Source organism: Brachycentrus maculatus, unplaced genomic scaffold (assembly GCF_059751285.1).
Source record: "Brachycentrus maculatus isolate JH-2025_06_01 unplaced genomic scaffold, ASM5975128v1 h1tg000157l, whole genome shotgun sequence".
Lineage (NCBI taxonomy): Eukaryota > Metazoa > Arthropoda > Insecta > Trichoptera > Brachycentridae > Brachycentrus > Brachycentrus maculatus.
Window position 1 is genome coordinate 1,907,324 of NW_028280910.1, and position 22,677 is coordinate 1,930,000.

General features: G+C 31.4%; 1 protein-coding gene across 1 annotated transcript in view; it reads left to right on the top strand.

Moving 5' to 3' along the window:
* Positions 1–1,206: 1,206 nt before the first annotated feature.
* The window catches only part of LOC148308592 (uncharacterized), a 49,197-nt gene continuing 27,726 nt past the window's right edge, over positions 1,207–22,677 (top strand). Inside the window, exons 1-2 of the mRNA XM_088261528.1 lie at positions 1,207–1,284; positions 1,804–3,391. Of these exons, the coding sequence (XP_088117654.1) occupies positions 1,247–1,284; positions 1,804–3,391 (1,626 nt within the window). The 5' untranslated portion in view covers positions 1,207–1,246. The remainder of the gene's footprint in view (positions 1,285–1,803; positions 3,392–22,677) is intronic.

Sequence of the window (22,677 nt, forward strand, 5' to 3'; positions counted from 1 at the left end):
CCTCCCATGTGTTAGATACTGTGTAAAGTCATTACATTTTACATGTGTTTCCAAGGGTTTTATCTGTATATATGTAGTCAACATCTTTTAATTCGTACTGATCCGTGCCAGCACGCCCGCATCGTATGCACGGTGGCGGTGGCCACACTGACTAGGGCAGTGTGTCACGAGACGTGTGTAATGTAATATTGATAATAATTAATGTGGATACCTACATATGATAATGTTATATAAAATGCCGATTGTAATCGATAGTTTGTCGACTCATTGACATAATGAATTGAAGTCAACGATCTCTCGGTAGATGGTATACGAGTAGGACAAATACATAGATTGGCCCACGTACCAAAAAGATACTAATTTATACTGCTCTTGGAACCAATTATCCGAATTTTCTCAGTAAATGGATTTTTTTACTCAGGAATTTTTTTTAATGTATGTATACTTATTTTTAGTGTGTCCAAATACATGTTCACAAATCTGGATTATCTCCAATTAGGAGTTATTTTTGACATCTCAACATAGATGAAGAAGAATATGGAATTTATGTATTAATTTTAAATCAAACACAGATTTTTTTACTCTACTAAGTTGTATTTTATTAACAAAAACACATAAAAATGAATATTTTGACAATTATTTCGTTACATTCGTTTGATTATGCCATAACTAGGCGAAACAATTGTCACAATATTAATTTGAAACAATTGTCACAATATTAATTTTTATGTGTTTTTGTTAATAAAATACAACCTAGTAGACTCAAAAAAAATCTGTGTTTGATTTAAAATTAATACATAAATCAAAATGGAGTTCCACAAATTAAACGCCAAATCAATAAATAAGAACATGGAAGTCTGGACATTTACAACATTAGTAACATTCACTAATTCTACCCATGATTGACAACCACACTACTGAAAAATTTGAAACTTCTAGATATATTGATCAAACTCGTAGCCCAGATGTGCGAGTTCACAACAGCCATCTATGTTGGAATGAGTATAATCCAGGATTTCGACCTCACATACATATGGAAAGAGTCTCTGCTTAATAAAAAAGGCTTTCCTCATTCCATTCCATCATGTATTAGCCCTTAACAATCACTGTAGGTACTGAAGAAAAATCAAAACAAACACTGTTGTAGGGAAAGTGACAAGTTAAAAACCTATATTAATTTATTGTTTTCTATTCTTTTAGGTGTTGCGGGTCTGAGGGTGGGGCATGCGGGTCGCGGGGGGAGACCATGCAGGGATGGGTGGGGGGGGCACCCTCACTAACCAGGTACATATTCAATTATATTATATTGCCAATCATAGGCTGGTTTAAGTGATCACTTAGTAACATTCACCATTTTACCAATTATTGACAACTACACTACTCAACCGACTATACTCAGCGGAACTTAGAGACGCCGGATTGACCTGCGAGGAAGCCAAGGAGATGGCGCGTGACAGAGTGACTTGGAGACGTCTCGTGTTGGCCATATGCTCCACCAGGGAGTTAACATGGAACGAAGAAGAAGAAGACACTACTAAAAAAATTTGGAATTCACAAAAATTTCAAATGATTCTTCCGTAGCTTCACGGGCAGTGTCATAAGCTTTTAAGCCTACGACAGGTCGTAAGCCCTGTGAATACCCAGACTTGGGATTCACAGAATGTAAAAATAATTTCTTAGTGAACTGAAATTACAAGGATTTGGAGATTCCCTTTTTTTATACATTTTATTATTTAAACATCTTTGTATGTAATAAATAGGCTGCGGATATTCAGAATTAAAAAATCTTTATTTTTGTTTCAGGGTAAATCCAATTTACTCGGAGGCCGAAGATGCCGTGGCTGGGAGATCGAAAGCCTCATCGTCAGGGTACGGGAGTCAGAGGGGGTCGGGAGGAGGCTCCCTGGCCAGCAGGCCTCCCCCCTCCCACCTGGACCCCCGCCACGTCCCGCACCCCGTGTGGCCTCATGAAGATCCTTACAACCTCTACTCCACTTACAGCCGCCGTCCCATCTCCACAAGGGGCAACATCCTGCTCAGGAGCCAGGTGTACCAAGCTCCGAGTGATTCTTCCTTTAGAAGCGGAACCGGAAGAGGAGAGAGGTTCCTTCACCAGCTGCTGACGAAGGAAGGAACCTACGCGGCAACAAGCGATGGATACTCCAGCAGGAGCGATACCGGAAGACACCTCGACACCTTCATCGCACGACATCAAAACTATCTCAAACACCAAGGAGAAAAAGACGTCAGGAGAGCTTATCCCACTAGAAGAATCAGCGTAACAGATGCAAGTGAAGTCAACTACATCACGAAAGAATTCGATTACTTGATGAAATTAAACGAACTAAGCGACGCTAGGGCAAGAAGAAGAAAGGAAAGAGAAAAGAACAATACTTACAAATCTAGAAAATCCAGTCGCGATGATTTCAGGTACGTCTCCAGGAGATCGAGAAGAGCTAAAGAAAACAGCTACGTATCTGAACCTAGAGACAGAAAATCTGGCGCAAATTCAGCTAAAAGCGACAGCGACAGCAGCTTAAAAACCATAAAACTAGTAAAGAATAAAGTACAAGCAGAAAAACCAGTAGAAGAAGAAAAACCAAATATCGTCAAAGAAGACAAAAAAATCATCAAAAAAGACAAATCAGGAGAAGCTGTAAGAAAAGAATCAGATGTGTACTTTGATTCCTTGCAAGCCGACCCTTTCTTGCTCTACTCTCATTTCATTGCCGAAGAAGAAGCGAGAACCCAGACGAGCAGTGTCAGAGAAGTTAGGAGCAACGCGAAAATTGTATCTCTGGGTGATAAACACGACAAAGGATATATATACTCCGACGCGAGAAGTGGAAGTGATGATAAACCAAAAATCAAAGATGTGCCTAGTGATAATTCGATCAAAGAACCGGATAAAATAATAAACGAAGTTGAGTATACGACGATAGCCGATGTTGAAAGAGAAGCAGATGGCAAACTGGTTCAAGCTATTAGAGCAAGTGACATAGATTATAACGATATACGAGAAGAGTTGCAAAGTGGGAGTGTTACAGTAGAACGCGAGGACTATCTTCGAGCCTTGCTACAAGACGTAGCAGCAGCATTAGAAGAAGCCCTCGACGGTAGACGAGCGCCTCAATCAGTGCAGTCCGGCGTTTTAAACGAGGCTAGGGAAAGAGTTGCTATGGGGCTTGTTGCCCTGAGGAGAGCGGGTCCTGAAGAGCTCAGGGAGCTGTCGACAGCTCTTGCTCGAGGTCCTGCGCGGCCTGTTGTGAGGACTCTGGCCCCTTCATCAGTTCGGGCTCCAAGTCCTCACGCTAGGAAGCCGAGCCTGTGGCAGCAGTACTACATGCGAGCGCACTCCATCCACTCCTTGGACTCTGTGACATCCTGTGTTGTAAGTAAATTCAACTTGTTTATATATATTTTTTTTTTAACAATTTTCGAAATATTTTTCGTCAGATATTATTTATTAGCTATTAATACTAAGAAGAGCTAAATGGATAATTTCATCGGTATAAAATAATGAACGATCGAAATCATGAACACATTGTAATTGTTTTGAATATTGAAAGCATTAACTTTGTGGATCATATTGATATATTATTTCGAGAAATAAAAATACTTTGTGTTCTGATCCACTCACATTGTTATTTAACCAACTAGTTTCATTGTAATTTTTTACATTTTTTTTATTTTAGCTTATAATTTGACCAGATAATTTATAAACAACATTTTAAGTGTGTCCAAATACTCGTACACAAATGTGGATTATCTCTAATTATAGGAGTTGTTTTTAATATTATTTTTTGATATATTAACATAGATGAAACAGACAGCTTCCATATTCTTCTTCATCTATGTTGAGATGTCAAAAATAATGAAGTATTTTTTATTACATTTTTTGTGAACAAATTTCGATTTTTGAAACCATTATCCGCTAGTAGGTGGTGCATAGTCGTGCACTAGATAATTTTTAAATTTTATACTAGTTGTTTGCTCTACTATGATATACATCCACAATATCTCTTGCGCCCTTGAGGTATTATTTTATGAAAATGGCGCTATTTAAGTTATCCAAATTTATTATTATTATTATCACACGTAATGAAAGCGACGATATGGTTTCAAACTATTTTTGTATTATCCCTTTGATTATATTGAAAACACATACATAAAATATCGGGTACATTTTTTTTACTATGGAATTTTTGGAATTATGGAAGATTTTGTGCCATTTTAAAATTTGCTTTCATACAATGGTGCATGAATTTTTTTCCATATCTTAAAAATGGATTCTACCAACGAAGAGAAGATAATCTGAGGAATCGGTTAAGGCAGGATAAAGAATAACTTATAAAAAGTACTCACTAGAGCCCGCAGACTATATGTGTACTTTGCTTTATGCCATTTATTTATACCTCTCAAATTTTTCTTCTTCTTAAAACAGTCACCGAACCCTGGTGTATGTGTAATGTGCATACTTAATACATGAATTATTTCCCAATAGTTTACTCTTATGATACACTACAATATTTGGGTGTTGAAATTGATAATTTTAATCCAAGATCACATTATTTAATTCATTTAAATGAAAACATATGTAGCAACTTTGGTAAAAAGTTGAACCTTCAAATACCAAATTTTTATAATATTAAAAACCGCGTACTCGTAGGTACTGTGTACGCACATTCGTGTGATATAAAAAGTGTATGAATTGATTATATATATATATATATATATATATATATATATATATATATATATATATATATATATATATATATATATATATATATATATATATATATATATATATATATATATATATATATATATATATATATATATATATATATATATATATATATATATATATATATATATATATATATATATATATGTATATATATATACATATATATATATATATATATATATATATATATATATATATATATATATATATATATATATATATATATACATATATATATATATATATATACATATATATATATATATATATATATATATATATATATATATATATATATATATATATACATGTATATATATATATATATATATATATATATACATATATATATTGTGTCCGCCTCCGTAGTGTAATGGTCAGCGAGCTCGGCTACCGTTCTGGAGGTCCCGGGTTCGATTCCCAGGGGGGGTAAGAATAAATATGAGTGATTTTTTCACTGTAATATTTATTCAATATTACCCTGGACTGGTACTTGAAGCGGAGGGCTGATCACCTTTCCTTCATGTGTAAACGATCAAGATAACACTGCGTTTATATGACGCAGTGCCCTATGCACCATTGGGGTGCGGATAAGGGTTTAATTTTTATATATATATATATATATATATATATATATATATATATATATATATATATATATATATATATATATATATATATATAACTATATATATTATTTTTTGATATCTCATCAAAGATGAAGAAGAATATGGAAGTCTGGGCATTTACGGGGCTTACGACCGTCATAGGCTGGTTTAAGTGATCACTTTACACACGTGTAACATTCACCAATTCTATCCATTATTGACAACCACACTACTCAAATTCTTGGAAGTTCTATATATATGAACCAATTTAGAAATCTTGTTCATGAATCACTAGAATTTCACTAGAGACATCTATTGGTGAGATGTAAAGAAGCTTTTTATTAAGCAGAAACTCTTATATTAGTATGTGAGATCCAGACTTCCATATTCTTTTTCATCTTCGATGAGATATCAAAAAATAATATGAAAATAACTCCTGTAATTGGAGATAATCCAGATTTTGTGAACAAGTATTTGGACACACTCAAAATGTTGTATATATATATATATATATATATATATATATATATATATATATATATATATATATATATATATATATATACATTTTTTTTTTTAATAGATATAAGGGCGTCTCGAATAAGGCTTCTGGGTTTTCCCATTGACATAGTTATTTGATCAAAAATGTTCCTCATCGGTGAACAAAATTTTGCAAACAAAAAATGCGCTTGAAAAAGAGGATCAAGCTGAATTTCCCATTCACCGAACTTACGAAAGTTGAGATCTCAAAAAATAATGCGATTATCAGAATGCCCAGACTTCCATTTTTTTCTTCATCTATGTATGTTGAAATGTTAAAAAACAAAACATATGATAAATATGTTATCTCCTATAATTGGAGATAATCCAGATTTGTGTACAAGTATTTGGACACACTCAAAATATTTTGAATCTCAACTTATCGAATCGTTGACAAAGAAGTTTCACCAGGAAATATACGTTGGCATGTCGTAGAATAGAAATCTGCCAAAAGTTTGATTGATTTTGCAGGATTCTGTGTTGACGTTTCTCGCTAAGGTCCGCCCAGGTCTTTGGCTTGTGGCCTCGAGAGAGCCCGGAGCCATTGTAGGATCGCTTTCCCCGTGACTTCATGCCATTGTCTCTGCGACCGCGACTGGCAGGATAGAGAAAGATCTTTATGGACCCAGTGAGAGACAGTATGCAAACTAACGAGCGAAACGTGGTTTTCGTTGCGCTGCAGCGATCGGTATCTGCTTACTATAAGATTTAAGCTTTGCAACATTTTGAGTGTGTCCAAGTAGTTTTTCCCAAATCTGGATTATCTCCAATGCGGAGTTATTTTTTACACTATTTTTGACATCTCAGCCAAGATGAAGAAGAATATGGAAGTCTGGGCATTTACGAGGCTAACGACCCTCTTAGGTTAGTCTAAGTGATCACTTTAGACACGTGTAACATTTACCAATTCTACCCATGATTGACAACCAAACTACTCTAATTCATAAACATACAAATGAGAGAGTTTCTGCTCAATAAAAAGCTTCTTTCATCTCACCAATAGATGTCTTCAGTGAAATTCTAGTGATTCAAGTACTGTGTTTCGAATTGAACCGTATCTATATATAGAAGTTCCAAGAATTTGAGTACCTTTGTATTTTTCTTAAATAAAGTTTTATAACAACATTTCGGGTGTGTCGAAATACTTGTTCACAAATCGCTCACTCCTTTCAAAAACGTCATAAATCAAAAATCGTCAATTTTCAGTTGTGCATGTTTTTGGAATGCCCAGAAAATGTACTATATCCCAGCAAAAGAGTCATATTTTTAACTTAATATTTACCCGCCATAGGGCAAAAAGTGTTGTTTTTCCATTTTGAAGAAAATGTATTGTTTCATTATTTTTTTAAATATACTAAATATTTTTCTTTTTACTTGTAAAAAGTTCAATAAGTGGCTTGATATTTATTTTAATACTTTGTATTATATTTTTAAACTTTAAAAATGTTCTCCTGAAAAATCAAGTTTTTTGATTTATGACGTTCTTGAAAGGAGTGAGCGAAATCTCGATTTCTTCACAAAGAAGTCATTTTTACCATGTAAATTTACAAATATAAAAATAACTCTTAAGTTACAACAACAACAAAAAAAGTGGGTATAGTAAATAGACATATGAAAAACATAATGTAAGAAGCATGTTTAAAAGAAACAAATGAGAAAATATAACTCTAAACACAAATATCATTCCGTGGAGTATTTTTTCAGTTGTGTTTGAAGAATTTCTCTACAAGAGAGTTTAAATATATATAACATTTAGTTGTCTCTGACTTTTTGACACATTCTTATTTGGTTAGCTTTTGCGGAGATGACGTAATATAGAAACTTGCCAGAACGTACAACCAGCCGAAGGCAGCGTACTCTCACGTGCAAATTATGGAAAATACGGCCAGTAGAATGAATCATATGATAATTATAATGTTGATATAGGAAAGCAACTACTTGTTTCTTATTTGTGATTAGGATCGACGCGACGCTATCATTTCCTTTGATTTTATTGGTATTTTAACTACTTCCGACACACTGCCGAAAAAAGTTTGGTCATTCAAAAGTTGTTTTGGGATATATTTATATATGTTTAATCTTATATTATATGTATATTATATGTATATTATATGTATATTCTTTCTTCTCCGTCTTATTCCTCATTCCTGAAGGTTGTGGCCCTTGCAGAAACAATGACTCTTCTCCAGTTATCCCTTGTGTTTTCTTATAAAGTGGGGATAATTTTTGTATTAATTTTAAATCAAACACAGATTTTTTGAGTCAACTAAGTTGTATTTTACTAACTAAAACACATAAAAAATTAATATTGTGACATTCGTTTGATAATGCCCTAACAAGGCGAAGCAATTGTCACAATATTATTTTTTTATGTGTTTTTGTTCATAAAATACAACTTAGTAGACTCAAAAAAATCTGTGTTTGATTAATAATTAATACATAATTTAGAGTGGAATTCTACAAATTAAACGCCATATCAATAAATAAGTGGAGATAAGCCAGATTTTTCAACAAGTATTTGAAGAAGTACGCTCTAATCGTTGTTAATAAAAATAAGTGGTCAAATCATAAGCAGTATAAAAAGGTTATGTTTTCAAGCGTTTCGCAGTATGTAAAAATAATCCGAGACTTTTGATTGCATACAACAAATAAAAGGATCTCTGCTAAATAAATCTTTCTCAATCCAACCTAGATGGTTGTTGTGAACTCACCTGTACAGTATCATAATATTGATCATGTATCTAGGAGTTCTAAACATTTGAGTTGTGTGGTTGTCAACCATGGGTAGAATGGTGAATGTTTAACTTGTATAAAGTGATCACTTAAACCAGCCTAAGACAGATCGCAAGCCCTATAAATACGCAGACATCCATTTTCTTCATCTATGTTAAGATGTCCAAAAAAATGTTAAAATATTTCCTTAGTGGAGAAAACCCAGATTTGTGAACAAGTATTTGGACACACTCAAAATGTTATTTTCATTCAATTTACATTTAGTAGTGAAATGATACTGTTGTTTGTGTTTACCCGACCGAGTAATGAACCTGGAATCACACGCTTGAGAACACAACGTCATAATCACTTAGCTATCTTATCAAATTATTACATCATTTGTTATAATATAATTACCCATCTTTTAAACAAGGCGTTTCAATAGTAAATTTTTATTAATTGTGCATGGGTTTGTTTAATAATAACTTTGTATTAGAAAAAGAATAAATACATTTATAAACACGGAAGGAAATTTCAAATACCGCCGGTGCGTTTACTAAACCTACGAATGTCAAACTTTGAGGCGCTTCCGGAGTATTGGTATTTTTTAAATTGAAAAAAACAGAAATATTTGTGTTTTTAGTATTTACAAAAAAAAATCATACTATTTTAGCGAGCCTCAGCGGCTTATTATTAGAAATAGGTATCAAATTGTGGTACAGTGGGCTCAAACCGAGAAACTCTGACTCAAGAGTCCGCGACACTAACCACGGGACCACAACCCTACACTATTTTATTGAACCGTTTTTACTTATAAAATAAAATAACAACTATATAGTTTTTTTCCATAATTTTCATTTGACGCGCCACAGGGTTTCGTCGTAACCGACATCAATAGACCGTTTTGACTTGGTTCATTTTGTACCATCATCGGTTGAACTGCATTTGATAAAATAAAATAAAAACTTTATACTGAACTTCTTTTTTACATGGTGTCGAAATAAGCTGGTGCAAAAAAGGGGAAACAAATCGTATATAACATTAATTCATGGCAATTTTTTTTATTTTATGTAATTTTTACTTTCCATATAGGTATGATAAATCCCAACTTAATTTAAGATAATTGAATGAATTGCTTAAAACATAGTTTTTTTAAATTATGTGTTAAATGCAAAATAGTGTTTTACGAGTATTATTCAAAAAGACATAAAAATAAAATTGGTAGCAATTGATTAACCTTGGAAAGACAGTAGAAAAATCAGTGTTTAATTACAATACTCAATATTTAAATTGAAATGGAGATCTACAAATTATACGCCTAATCTAAAAAATACAAAAGTATTTTTTTCGAAAAATATATAATGTTTTAAAAAGAAAAGAGTTAATAATAAGTGAGAAGTGAAATTTTTTTTTTCAAACATATTCAAAAAAATATGTGTTGTCAATCATAGGTAGAATGGTGAATGTTACAAAGTAATCAATTAACCATCCTATGACAGCCCTTTAAATAGCCAGACTTTTATATTCTTCTTTATAATGTTGACATGTAGAAAAAAAATAAAATTTACGCATCAATTTAATGTAACGAATGTAACGTTGTACCAATTTTCAAAGCATTCAGATAACAATTTTAGCAGTTTTTTTTTACATTTAGAACAAACGAGGATTAATATATATATATATATATATATATATATATATATATATATATATATATATATATATATATATATATATATATATATATATATATATATATATATATATATATATATATATATATATATATATATATATATATATATATATATATATATATACATACATATATATATATATATATATATATATATATATATATATATATATATATATATATATATATATATATATATATATATATATATATATATATATATATATAAATATATATATACATACATATATATATATATATGTATGTATAATATATATTTCTTCTTAAATCTTGAAATTGTGATTAAAGGAACCTTTTTATGTACAATTGTTTCTCTTCTTCTATTTCTTTGACCCTCTGTCTGCTGGATATAGATCTCTCTCGTATCCCTCCATTTTTGAGGTCTTCCGACGCCTCTTTCATTCTCCCAAGGTTTTTTAGGTTCCATTTTAGGGGTCTATCTTTTCGTTATAAAATTGCTGTACAGAATGAAAAAAAGTTGAGAATCACTGGCCGAAGTGCATTAACTTGTAATATTACGAGTAATTGTATAATAATTTAACCAAACGTGTTCCATTGAAACAGGTAATACATGATTCACAAACTTCTTAATAGTGTTATGTGCGATAGCGGCAGTTGTACACAGGGAATAACAGACATAATACAGCATCGTATTGCGGCAATGTTATCTTGATCATCAATCGCGTTGTGGTCCCGTGGTAGCCTTGCCGTGTTAACCGTGGTAGATTTACCACAACTTGATTCCTAGTTGAAATAACGGGCCGCTTGGGTCAAATACATATTTATCTAATATGATATGACCGCATGCAAGTATTTTGCATATCTGATCATACCAAGTTTTTTCGGTCTTCCTATGCTTCTTTTTCTAACCACATTCGCCTCATAGGTTGAATGGTTAATGCTACACGTAGGTATGTGAAGTGATCACTTTACCAGTCTGTGGAAGTTCAAAATCCCATTTCAATATTCTTCTTCATTTATGTTGAGACATCAATAAAACTTAACAACATTTTGAGTGTGTTTGAATCTGGATTATCTCCAATAACGGGAGTTCTTTTCATATTATTTTTGACATCTCATCAAAGATGAAGAAGAATATGGAAGTCTGAGCATTTACAGGATTCGGACCCCACATACTAATAAAAGAGTTTCTGCTCAATAAAAAGCTTCTATTCATCTCACCAATAGATGTCTCTAGTAAAGTTCTAGTGATCCAAGAATAATGTTTCAAAATTGGTTCATATATGTCGAACTTCCAAGAATTTAAGTAGTGTGGATGTCAATAATGAGTAGTAGAATTGGTGAATGTTACACGTGTGTAAAGTGATCACTTAAACTAGCCTTTGACGGTTGTCAGCCCCTTAAATGCCCAGACTTCCATATTCTTCTTCATCTTTGATGATATGTTAAAAATAATATATCAATAAAACTATTTTAAAAAATGCTGATGAGTTCACAGATCCCGAAGACTGGTTATATTATACCGACTCCCACTCGAGACTTAGTAATGAACTTACTTTGGTCCATAAACTTGTTCAGTTATAGCATTTCTATCTATAATAAATTATTTTAAACAAGTATTACATATGGCTTCCATGCAAGACAAGTCTACGTTATATAAAATGTATTTATTTATATGATACATTGAAAAGGTCGAGAAATAAAATATAAAAATACAATTAAACTTTGAAAAATGCTTCTTTACTAATAAATAATAAAACCCTTATCCGCACCCCAATGGTGCATAGGGCACTGCGTCATATAAACGCAGTGTTATCTTGATCGTTTACACATGAAGGAACGGTGAAAAGGCTCCGCTTCAGGTACCAATCCAGGGTAATATTGAATAAATATGACAGTGAAAAAATCACTTATATTTATTTTAACCCCCTTGGGAACCCGCACCTCCAGAATGGTAGCCGAGCGTGCTGACCATTACACAACGGAGGCGGACAATTTACTAGGTAAAAAATATCTCGCTGCTTCCTCCCAGGGGTAAGCAGAGAGAATATAACACCACAACACATCACCCAGTTAATCCCTCTTAAAAATAGGCTACAAAGATAACACTGCTTTTATATGTATATTTATATGCAGTGCCCTATGCACTATTGGTTTTTTAAAAAAATGTATGAGGAGTTGCATGAGCATGGAACAGGCGAAGATTGTTTTCAAAGGCAGAATGATGTGGGGTTCTATACTATCTGCCTACCTCTGCGGCGTGATGGTTATTTAGTTATCTAGTTACATGGAAAGTATGATAAATCCGATATTCCTGCCGAGTCAAAAGCAAGTAATTGTGTTCCAAGTAAATGCCGTGGATAAAAAATCATCTTCAGTAAAGGTGATGTTCTATTTCTAGAAGCGTAAATGAGAAAGTAAACCCACGCAATGACATTTCTAAACTCTTTCACGTTTATCGTTTATTTTTTCTTCTTTTTGGTGCCTACACCAAAAAGAAGAAAAAGAAAAAAAAAAAAAGGATGCTTTTTAAAAATATATTTTTTTACTATAATTACTATACAAAACAAATTGATCATAATTCATTACATTCTCGTAGCAGTAAAACAAGTATCCGTTCGTACCGATAGCGTTGGACCAAAAGTCAAGGTATGGCCTCCTTCTGCAAAGAGGTCACTCCACCAATATTCGATAAATCACCGAAGAGAGCGTTACGCAACGCTTTGTTAAAGATAAGCTAGACCTCACCTCGGCCGACACACAGTGCCTGTGATGTAAGAATCGGGCGCAGGGGTCACGAGCAAAATAAAACACCAATGGCCGTGTCCCATAATTATTTGAAAAATATTTATTTATTTATTATTTAAGTTTTACTTAGTAAATACCACTATTTCTTAAAATATATTGTGGCACGTTTTTCGATGCATTCCGCATATTTTTAAACATCGTATGTGAAGATGATTCGAAATTTCTGAGTTAGGTCTTTGGGACGTTGAAGGTTGAAGAAGGGGTGGTAGCTGTTTCTTATTTTTATTTATTTATATATTTTTTTATTTCTGATCAGTGGGAACACATACAATAAGGGGGAGGCTTTATTTGTTATCGTATTGTTAGTTATGGGTTTATCATTATTTATACTTTTATAAAATTAAAATGAATCAATTAATGAAAATGTTTTATCTCACATATTGATTCAGCAGTCGCTTTGTGGTAAAATCTATCCATTTTTTAATAATTTTTTTTCTTAGTTCAAACTAGTTCTACAATTTCCTTAAAATATATGCAAATTTATGTGTGTATATATATATATATATATACATATATATATATATATATATATATATATATATATATATATATATATATATATATATATATATTATATATATATATATATATATATTTATTTATTTATATAAATATATATATATATATATATATATATATATATATATATATATATATATATATATATATATATATATATATATATATATATATATATATATATATATATATATATATATATATATATATATATATATATATATATATATATATATATATATATATATATATATATATATATATATATATATATATATATATATATATATATATATATATATATATATATATATATATATATATATATATATATATATATATATATATATATATATATATATATATATATATATATATATATATATATATATATATATATATATATATATATATATATATATATATATATATATATATATATATATATATATATATATACATATATATATATGTTTTGGGTATGTATGAGGAGATGCATGAATGTAGAAGGGGCAAATAATGTTTGCAAAGAGTGGTGTTGCGTTCGATTCTCTCTACTCAGCTACTGTCATTTGACATTTTAAATATTTTTGACTCATTTTTTTTTATATTCGTTGTTCCAAAAACGTTGCGAAATTTTCTTGTTTCATAATAAAATTAGCCAAAATAATGCGTTCATTTAAATATATACGATATGCGTCATATATCGTTATGAAATATGTTGTGGAAATAACTAACTAACTAACTAACCATCACGCCGCTTCCCCGTAGGGGTACGCAGAGAGAATAGAGCGCCACACCACTCTGTCCTTGCAAACATTCTTCGCCTCTTCCACGTTCATGCATCTCCTCATACATACCCGCCGATTGTTACGACTCCTAACCTGACCACTTTCAAGTATTTGGCATACCTGATCGTGCCATGTTTTTCTCGTTCTTCCTCTGCTTCTTTTCCCACTAACATTCGCCTCATAAATTTGTTTTACCGTTCTTTCGTCACTCATTCGTTCCACATGTCCAAACCATCTCAACACACCTTTCTTAATTTTATCGATAATGCTTATCTCAGCTTTGCATTCCTTCCTTATTTCACTATTCGCACATCTATCATACATAGTTTTGTCGCACATTCTTCTGAGAGATCGCATTTCGACTGCATTCAGTCTACTTTCATCCTTCTTTTGCCAACGTCATGTTTCACTTCCATACATTAGAGTTGGAACCATATTCACATTTTACCATATACCGAACAAGATGGTGAATTATTATTACTGAGATGGTAATTAATATGTGATTCAAATTATATTCTGCTAAAGTTTAATTTTAGTCATGATTTGAGACCTAGTAATTTTTTCAAGTCAATACATAACCTGTACATAAATGCCTATCTTAGGTCTGATTTGACACCGTATCTATCAACTTTGAAATATTTCTAACGCCATGACATAAATCTCAACAAAATCCGAATACAATATGGTAACTTTTAAACCAAGGTCTCCATCAGAGATTGGAAACATTTCTAACCTTACACCCACAATGTATACAGTGCACTTTTATTTTTATTTTATGCAGCCTTTAATTTGACCAGATAATTTTATGTTTATGTTTATATGTATTCATCTTAAATCAAACACAGATTTTTTGAGTCTACTAAGTAGACTCAAAATTTTTTTAACTTAGTAGACTCAAAAAAATCTGTGTTTGATTTAAAATTAATACATAAATTAAAATGGAGTTCTACAAATTAAACGCCAAATCAATAAATAATTTATGTTTATATTTTATTTACAATGATCTTGTTTATTTTTGTATTTAATAATAATAAATCCCTAACCGCACCCCAATGGTGCATGGGGCACTGCTTCATATAAACGCAGTGTTATCTCGATCGATTACACATGAAGGAAAGGTGATCAGCCCTCCACTTCAGGTACCAGTCCAGTGTAATTTTGAATAAATATTAGAATGAAAAAATCACTTATATTTATAAAACCCCCCTGGGAATCGAACCCGGGACCTCCAGAACGGTAGGCGAGCATGCTGACCATTACACTACGGAGGCGGACTAGTTTTTAAAAGTTTTTGGTAAAGTATTATAACACTCACCTTACGATTCATTGATACTTTTCTGTAATGCCACTTAAAAAAATCTACCTCATGAATACCGTTTTCGGAATAACTATTTCGTCCCTATCTGGTCAACTATAGACTATAGTTGATCTGATGATTAAATGGGTATTCCGAAACCAGTTGTCGTAAAGTAGAGTTTTATTCGGTATTATACAAAATAAACGATGAATAATAAGTAGAGTCTTAACGTGTGTAAAGTGATCCCTTAAACAAGCCTATGACAGTCGTCAGCCCTGTAAATGCCCAGACTTCCATATTCTTCTCCATCTTTGATGAGATGTCAAAAAATAATAAGAGTCTTAAATATGTATTTTAAGAATTTAAAAGTAAATATTTGGCGCTCGGACCAAATGTTTGAGGGCAATGTATAACCATCGATTACACCTTGGCAGTCAAAATAACTTAATAGCCGTGTCATTTATTGATACCTTACATAATACAATTCCAAAATGCTTTTTACAAATTAATACATATCGCTCGCTCCTTTCAAGAACGACATAAATCAAAATACTTGATTTTTCAGGAGAACGTTTTTAAAGTTAAAAAATATAATACAATGTATTAAAAATAAATATCAAGCCACTTACTGAACTTTTTACTGTGCAACAGAACTTTTTAGTTAAAACCTGAAGGTTTTTTCTCCAGTTGAAAAATATTTAGTATATTTTAAAAAATCATAATACAATACCTTTTCTTCAAAATGCAAAAACAATACTTTCTGCCCTGTAGCGGGTAAATATTAAGTTAAAAATATGCCGCTTTTGCTGGGATATAGGAAATTTTCTGGGAATTTTGAAAACATGCACAACTGAAAATTGACGATTTTTGATTTATGACGTTCTTGAAAGGAGTGAGCGATATGCTTAATCATGGGTCTCCAATGTGGACCTGAGGGTGTAGGGGAGCCCTGAGAGAATGGGGAGAACATTTGATTTTCCAATACGAACAGATGTGTATGTTTAAGTACTTACCATACATCTCTCAAATCTAATAATTGAACGTTGATTACCGGAAGCAATTATTGAAATTATTTTACTTGTTTACACTGTTTATACATATTGTACATTATCCATATTTAAATGTTTGCTTATTGTTAAACAAATATTTTCAAATGAGAGCGCTTAGTAAAAATATTTGATTCAAAACGTATATGGTAAAAATATTTATTTAATATTACCCTGGACTGGTACCTGAATCGAAAGGCTGATCACGTTTTCTTTCATGTGTTAACGATCAAGATAACTCTTGCCAAGATAAGCGCCTTTAAGGTAGTATTTTATGAAAATGGCGATTATCCAAATTGATTATTTTTATTATTAACTCTGCATTCATATGCAATTATATGCAGCGTCCTATGCACCATTGCGGTGCAGATAAGGGTTTGAAGAAGAAGTTTGACATATATGCGTACATATCGATCACTCCTTTCACGTCTTAAATAAAAAATCGTCAATATTCAGTTGTACATGTTTTCGGAATGCCCAGAAAATGTACTATATCCCAGCAAAAGTGGCATATTTTTAACTTAATATTTACCCGCTACAGGGCAGAAAGGTTTGTTTTTGAAGAAATTATTTTTTTAAATATACTATATATTTTTCAAATAGAGAAAAACCCTTCAGGTTTTACCTATAAAGTTCTGTTGCATAGTAAAAAGTTCAATAAGTGGCTAAATATATATATATATATATATATATATATATATATATATATATATATATATATATATATATATATATATATATATATATATATATATATATATATATATATATATATATATATATATATATATATATATATATATATATACATATATATATATATATATATATATATACGTATACATACATTATGTATTAAATATGATAATAATAATTAAATATTTTAATTAATTTGTATTAAGTTATTTATATCAGTATAATTGTTATTTTTGATTGCGCTGAAATATAAATTTGTAATTAAATATATCATTTCACTTGCTGAAAGTCTGAAAACCTTTTCTTCCTGAATTACTGTCTCTGAAGAAAGGAATTAATGCGATCGATGTACATTTTTCGCACTATAAGTAAATTTTATACCCGCGCGTCTCGATATGGCCAGAACTAATATTGACTCGAGTAAAATTACGTAACTGTTATGTATCGGCGGCCCAAGGCAACGAAATTTCCGCAGATTTTCGAATGTCAAACTTATTATTGTTTTCTGAAAACAGTGAATGGAAGGCGTATAAGTGTATGTCAATACGAATTATGCACGAACCACTCTTCCGGGTTACATATAGATATTTATATATATATATATATATATATATATATATATATATATATATATATATATATATATATATATATATATATATATATATATATATAAATATATAAATGTTTTTATTTTATCTCTATTTAAAATAATATTTAAAGAAATTCGAAATTACGAAAATGTGGATGTGGAGTGTGGAATGTGGAAGCGGCGAAGATTTTTTACAGATTGGTATGGCATTCTTTTCTCTCCGCCTATCCCTGTGGATAAAAGGGCTAGTTTTTATTAAATAGTAAAAAATAGGTATGTTGCGTTTTAAAGCTCATATATTAATAAACATTAAATGACATATAAAACACGATACCAATAAGAGCTGAGAATGTTGAAGACTTGATATTTAAAATTAATAATCTTAATAATACTTAAAGTTTCGTGACAGGCTTCCACCGAAAAGTAACAAATTAGTTAAATTGTATTAGTATTAACATTATATACGCTAGCTTAAAATGAGATCCCAAGGCGTGAAATGAAAGTTCGCCGGCGCAGAATAACGGAGTACGATTGGTCCAACTCCAGCGCAAATAAACCAGTGCTGTTGTCACCAAATACAGGTTTAAGCTGAAATAATATCTCACGTGAGCACGTATTGCGCAATCCGCGCGGAAAGGGTTGAATCACAATGCGGAGGAGAAATTTCTGGCACGAAATAAGATCATACGTCACTCGCGAACATTTCGCAATAGCGCTCGCAGGGAAATGGTGAAAAGGCACATATTACCTTGCATCATTAAAATGGCGCTTACTCGTTTGCTAGGGTGTGGCTTTCCGGAGAGATTTGTCTCATTTGAGAAAATATTGCTGGAAGTCCACGTCATAAGAGATGGATAATTGAAAAAGCATATCCGAGGGTCTATAAGAAAGAAGAAGAATAAATAGTTTTGATTGAATATAATCCAATTTTTTTTGTCCGCCTCCGTAGTGTAATTGTCATCACGCTCGGCTACCGTTCTGGTGCTCCCGGGTTCGATTCCCAGGGGGGGGGACAAATAAATATAAGTGATTTTTCTACTCCGTTTGTTTTTATTATTATGTAATAGTTTTTGATAATTTTATAATATTTACTAATTTTTAAAGAAATATTTTTGTTGTTATTATTTACTCAAATATTTCAATTTCATACTATCTCTGCGAGCCTAAGTGGAACTGCATTTAATAAAATAAAACAACTCCTCAGTTTTTCCACTTTAATTTTTCTTGACCAGTGACCGGGTTTCGTCTTTACTGATATCATCGGACTGATAGAAGGCTTGAAAAAAATCTTTGCTATAAATACAACAAGGCGAAGTTGAAAACTTTAATTTTAGGTAATTATTCTGAAAAAATTAATATAAATTTAATGATTTTATAGCAAGGGTTTAAGAAGGTTTTACATTATTTTTGTTAAAGAAATAAAAATTGGGTGATTTAGGTTTAGTTGACGACTCCTACTACACATTTGTAAAGGGAAGTAAATATTTGCATAAATAAATTCACGAAAGATTGAATGTTTTCATGTAACTCAACGCTCGGTAAAGCTCAAAACCCATTTAGATCCAAGCGCTAAGAAATGTGTCACAAAAAAAATTATAAAATTTATGTAAGTTAAAAAAAAAAATAACTAACCATCACACCACTTATCTGCAGGGGTAGGCAGGGAGAAATGAACGCCTTACCAATCTGTCTCTGCAAACAATCTTTGCCTCTTCCTCATTCGTTCATCTCCTCATACATACGCGCCGATTATTCCGACTACTGACCGAACCACTTTAAGCATTAAAAACACTTGATAATGCCAAATTTTCCTCAGTCTTCCTTTGATTGTATTACAAACCACATTCGCCACATTTCTTCACTCATTCGATTCACACGCATAAACCATCTCAACACACCTTTCTTAATTTTATCGATAACGCTTAAGTGTGTACTCTCAAATGTACAAAGTCAGCACGTGACCAGCTGCGCAAAACACCACACGTATTATCTGCGCACATTTTTTTTAGAATTTGGTGAAAAAAAGTTTATTATATTTTTTTTTACTGCTAAACTTTTAATAACTCTTTTCTTCATTAATTGATTCGGCAGTCACTTTGTGGTAGTATCTATCCATTTTTAATTAATGTTTTACTTAGTATATACCACTATTTCTTAAAATCTACTGTGACACGTGTTTCGATGCATTCCGCATCATTTTCAAACGGGTTTTTTACGGTGTTTGAAAATGATGCGGAATGCATCAAAACACGTGTCACAGTAGATTTTATGGAATAGTGGTATTTACTAAGTAAAACATGAATTAAAAAACTCTTTTCTTCTCAAAACCATATATTTAATTCGAATAAACTTACTTTTATCAGTACAAAAACAGTGTTTTGGGTAAAAAAAATACGTTTTGAATATTGAAAGCATTAACTTTGTGGATCATATTGATATATTATTTCGAGAAATAAAAATACTTTGTGTTCTGATCCACTCACATTTTTATTTAACCAACTGGTTTCGGCAACAACCTGTTGCCCTCTTCAGGGTTACATTTATTACATTTATTAGTAATAAATGTAACCCTGAAGAGGGCAACTGGTTGTTGCCGAAACTAGTCGGTTAAATAAAAATGTGAGTGGATCAGAACACAAAGTATTTTTATTTCTCGAAATAATATTTTTTTTTAAATACTATTGCTTTATATATTACCTGGGTTTTAAGAAAACTTAGTTGTAGACTAACGATTATTGCGCCTTATCTCACATTCACATTTAAAAAAATAGTATGAATTTAAAATTAAATTTTAATTAAAGACATTTTAATGGAATTATTATAACAATATCGGGGAATTAACGTGTTAAACATCTTAACACATCAGTTTGGTAATTTCTTTATAGAATATTTCACCACGCGTCCTTGTAAGGCCGTTGATTATTGCAGGCGAAACTGGTTTCTGTAATCACAGTTATTAGGGGCCATTTCGCTTTGCACACTCATGTTGGATTTTCGTCATCTGGTCAACTCTACAGCCTCGCTGATTCCCCGTCACGTACAAATCTCGCATTTTACGTATGATTATCCCTTTAAATCTCTTCGTTATTCATATTAGTTTTTGATATCTAATCAAAGATGAAGAAGAATATGAAAGTCTTAGCATTTACGGGGCTTACGACCGTCATAGGCTGGTTTAAGTGATCACTTTACACACATGTAACATTTACCATTTCTGTCCATTACTGACAACCACAGTACTCAAATTCTTGGAAGTTCTATATATGTATGTATGTGAACCAATTTTGAAACTTTATTCTTGAATCACTAGAACTTCAATTTTTCAATTCAAACCCTTATCCGCACCCCAATGGTGCATAGGGCTTTGCATTGTACAATCACAGTGTTATCTTTTAAAGGTGATTAGCCCTCCGCTTTAGGTACCAGTACCAAAAAATCACTTATATTTATTTGACCCTCCCTGGGAATCAAACCCGGGACCTCCAGAATGGTAGCAGAGTGAGCTGACCATTACACTTCACTCTTCATTATTCTTTAAAAAAAATGCTCTATTAACACCTCCTCTGCGATGGTGGGTCTGGTCAGACCCACCATCGCGGAAAATTATTGATTACGTAATAGGTAATTTGTTTACGTCGTTTTCCTTGAGTGTAATCGTTCTTCAATAAATTACCTACAAATTGAGATACAAACGAAAATTATTGGACCAGATTCAAATGAGTTATTTAAAAAAAAGAACAAATAAAATATCAAAAATCATATTGAGTAAGGTCAGTTGTTCGCTATCAATGTGTTAGTGTGCCGTCTGCCGTGATTTTGAAATCCCAAAAACAAAAGCATACATTGTCAATCTTTGGCGATTGTTTCCGTTTATTGTTTTTTTTTTATATTTGTTTTTAACTGATTTATTTGTTTACTTGTATGACGGATTAAATATCATATATATAGACTATAAGGTAAATCTACATTTAAAAAATATTAATATTACAAAACACAGACCTTCACAATAAACTGTTTTATATTTGAACGATTTCTAGTTTTATTTTTTTTTAAATCTTTTCGACACTTTACCACAATGGCAGGAAAAAAAATTATCTCATGACGAGATTGGACGACTTTTGGACAGTTCTAAAAGTGAAAGAAAAGTGAGAGAATAGTGCAGATGACAGTGATTTAGAATTCAAAAACCTTAGATTCAGAATTTGAAAGTGCAACGGAAAACGTGGTTTTATAAGAAATGTCAGTAAGTGATAAAAACATCGATTTCAACAAGAAAAGTACCGATTGTCCTCTTATTTTTTGGTAATAATTTATTGGTCAATAATAAAATTAAATATCATACCTATTATGTCTAACGAACTTGTATATAAAATTTTTATAATAATTAGTTTTATTTGGTTTCGTACAAAATTGTATTCATAATTTCTAAAACCCGCAAAATGTTTATGTAAGAAATGGCGAACTTTAAATGAATATTTACACCATTTTGGGCAATTCCGTATATATTTTTCAATGAAAATTTAAATATTTTCACTGTATTTAAAATGAATTTTAATTGCATTATGGACAAAAATTTATCTTGAAATATTAACTCAAAATCCTAGAATCATTTTGTGGTTTTTGGAGCTAACTGCCAC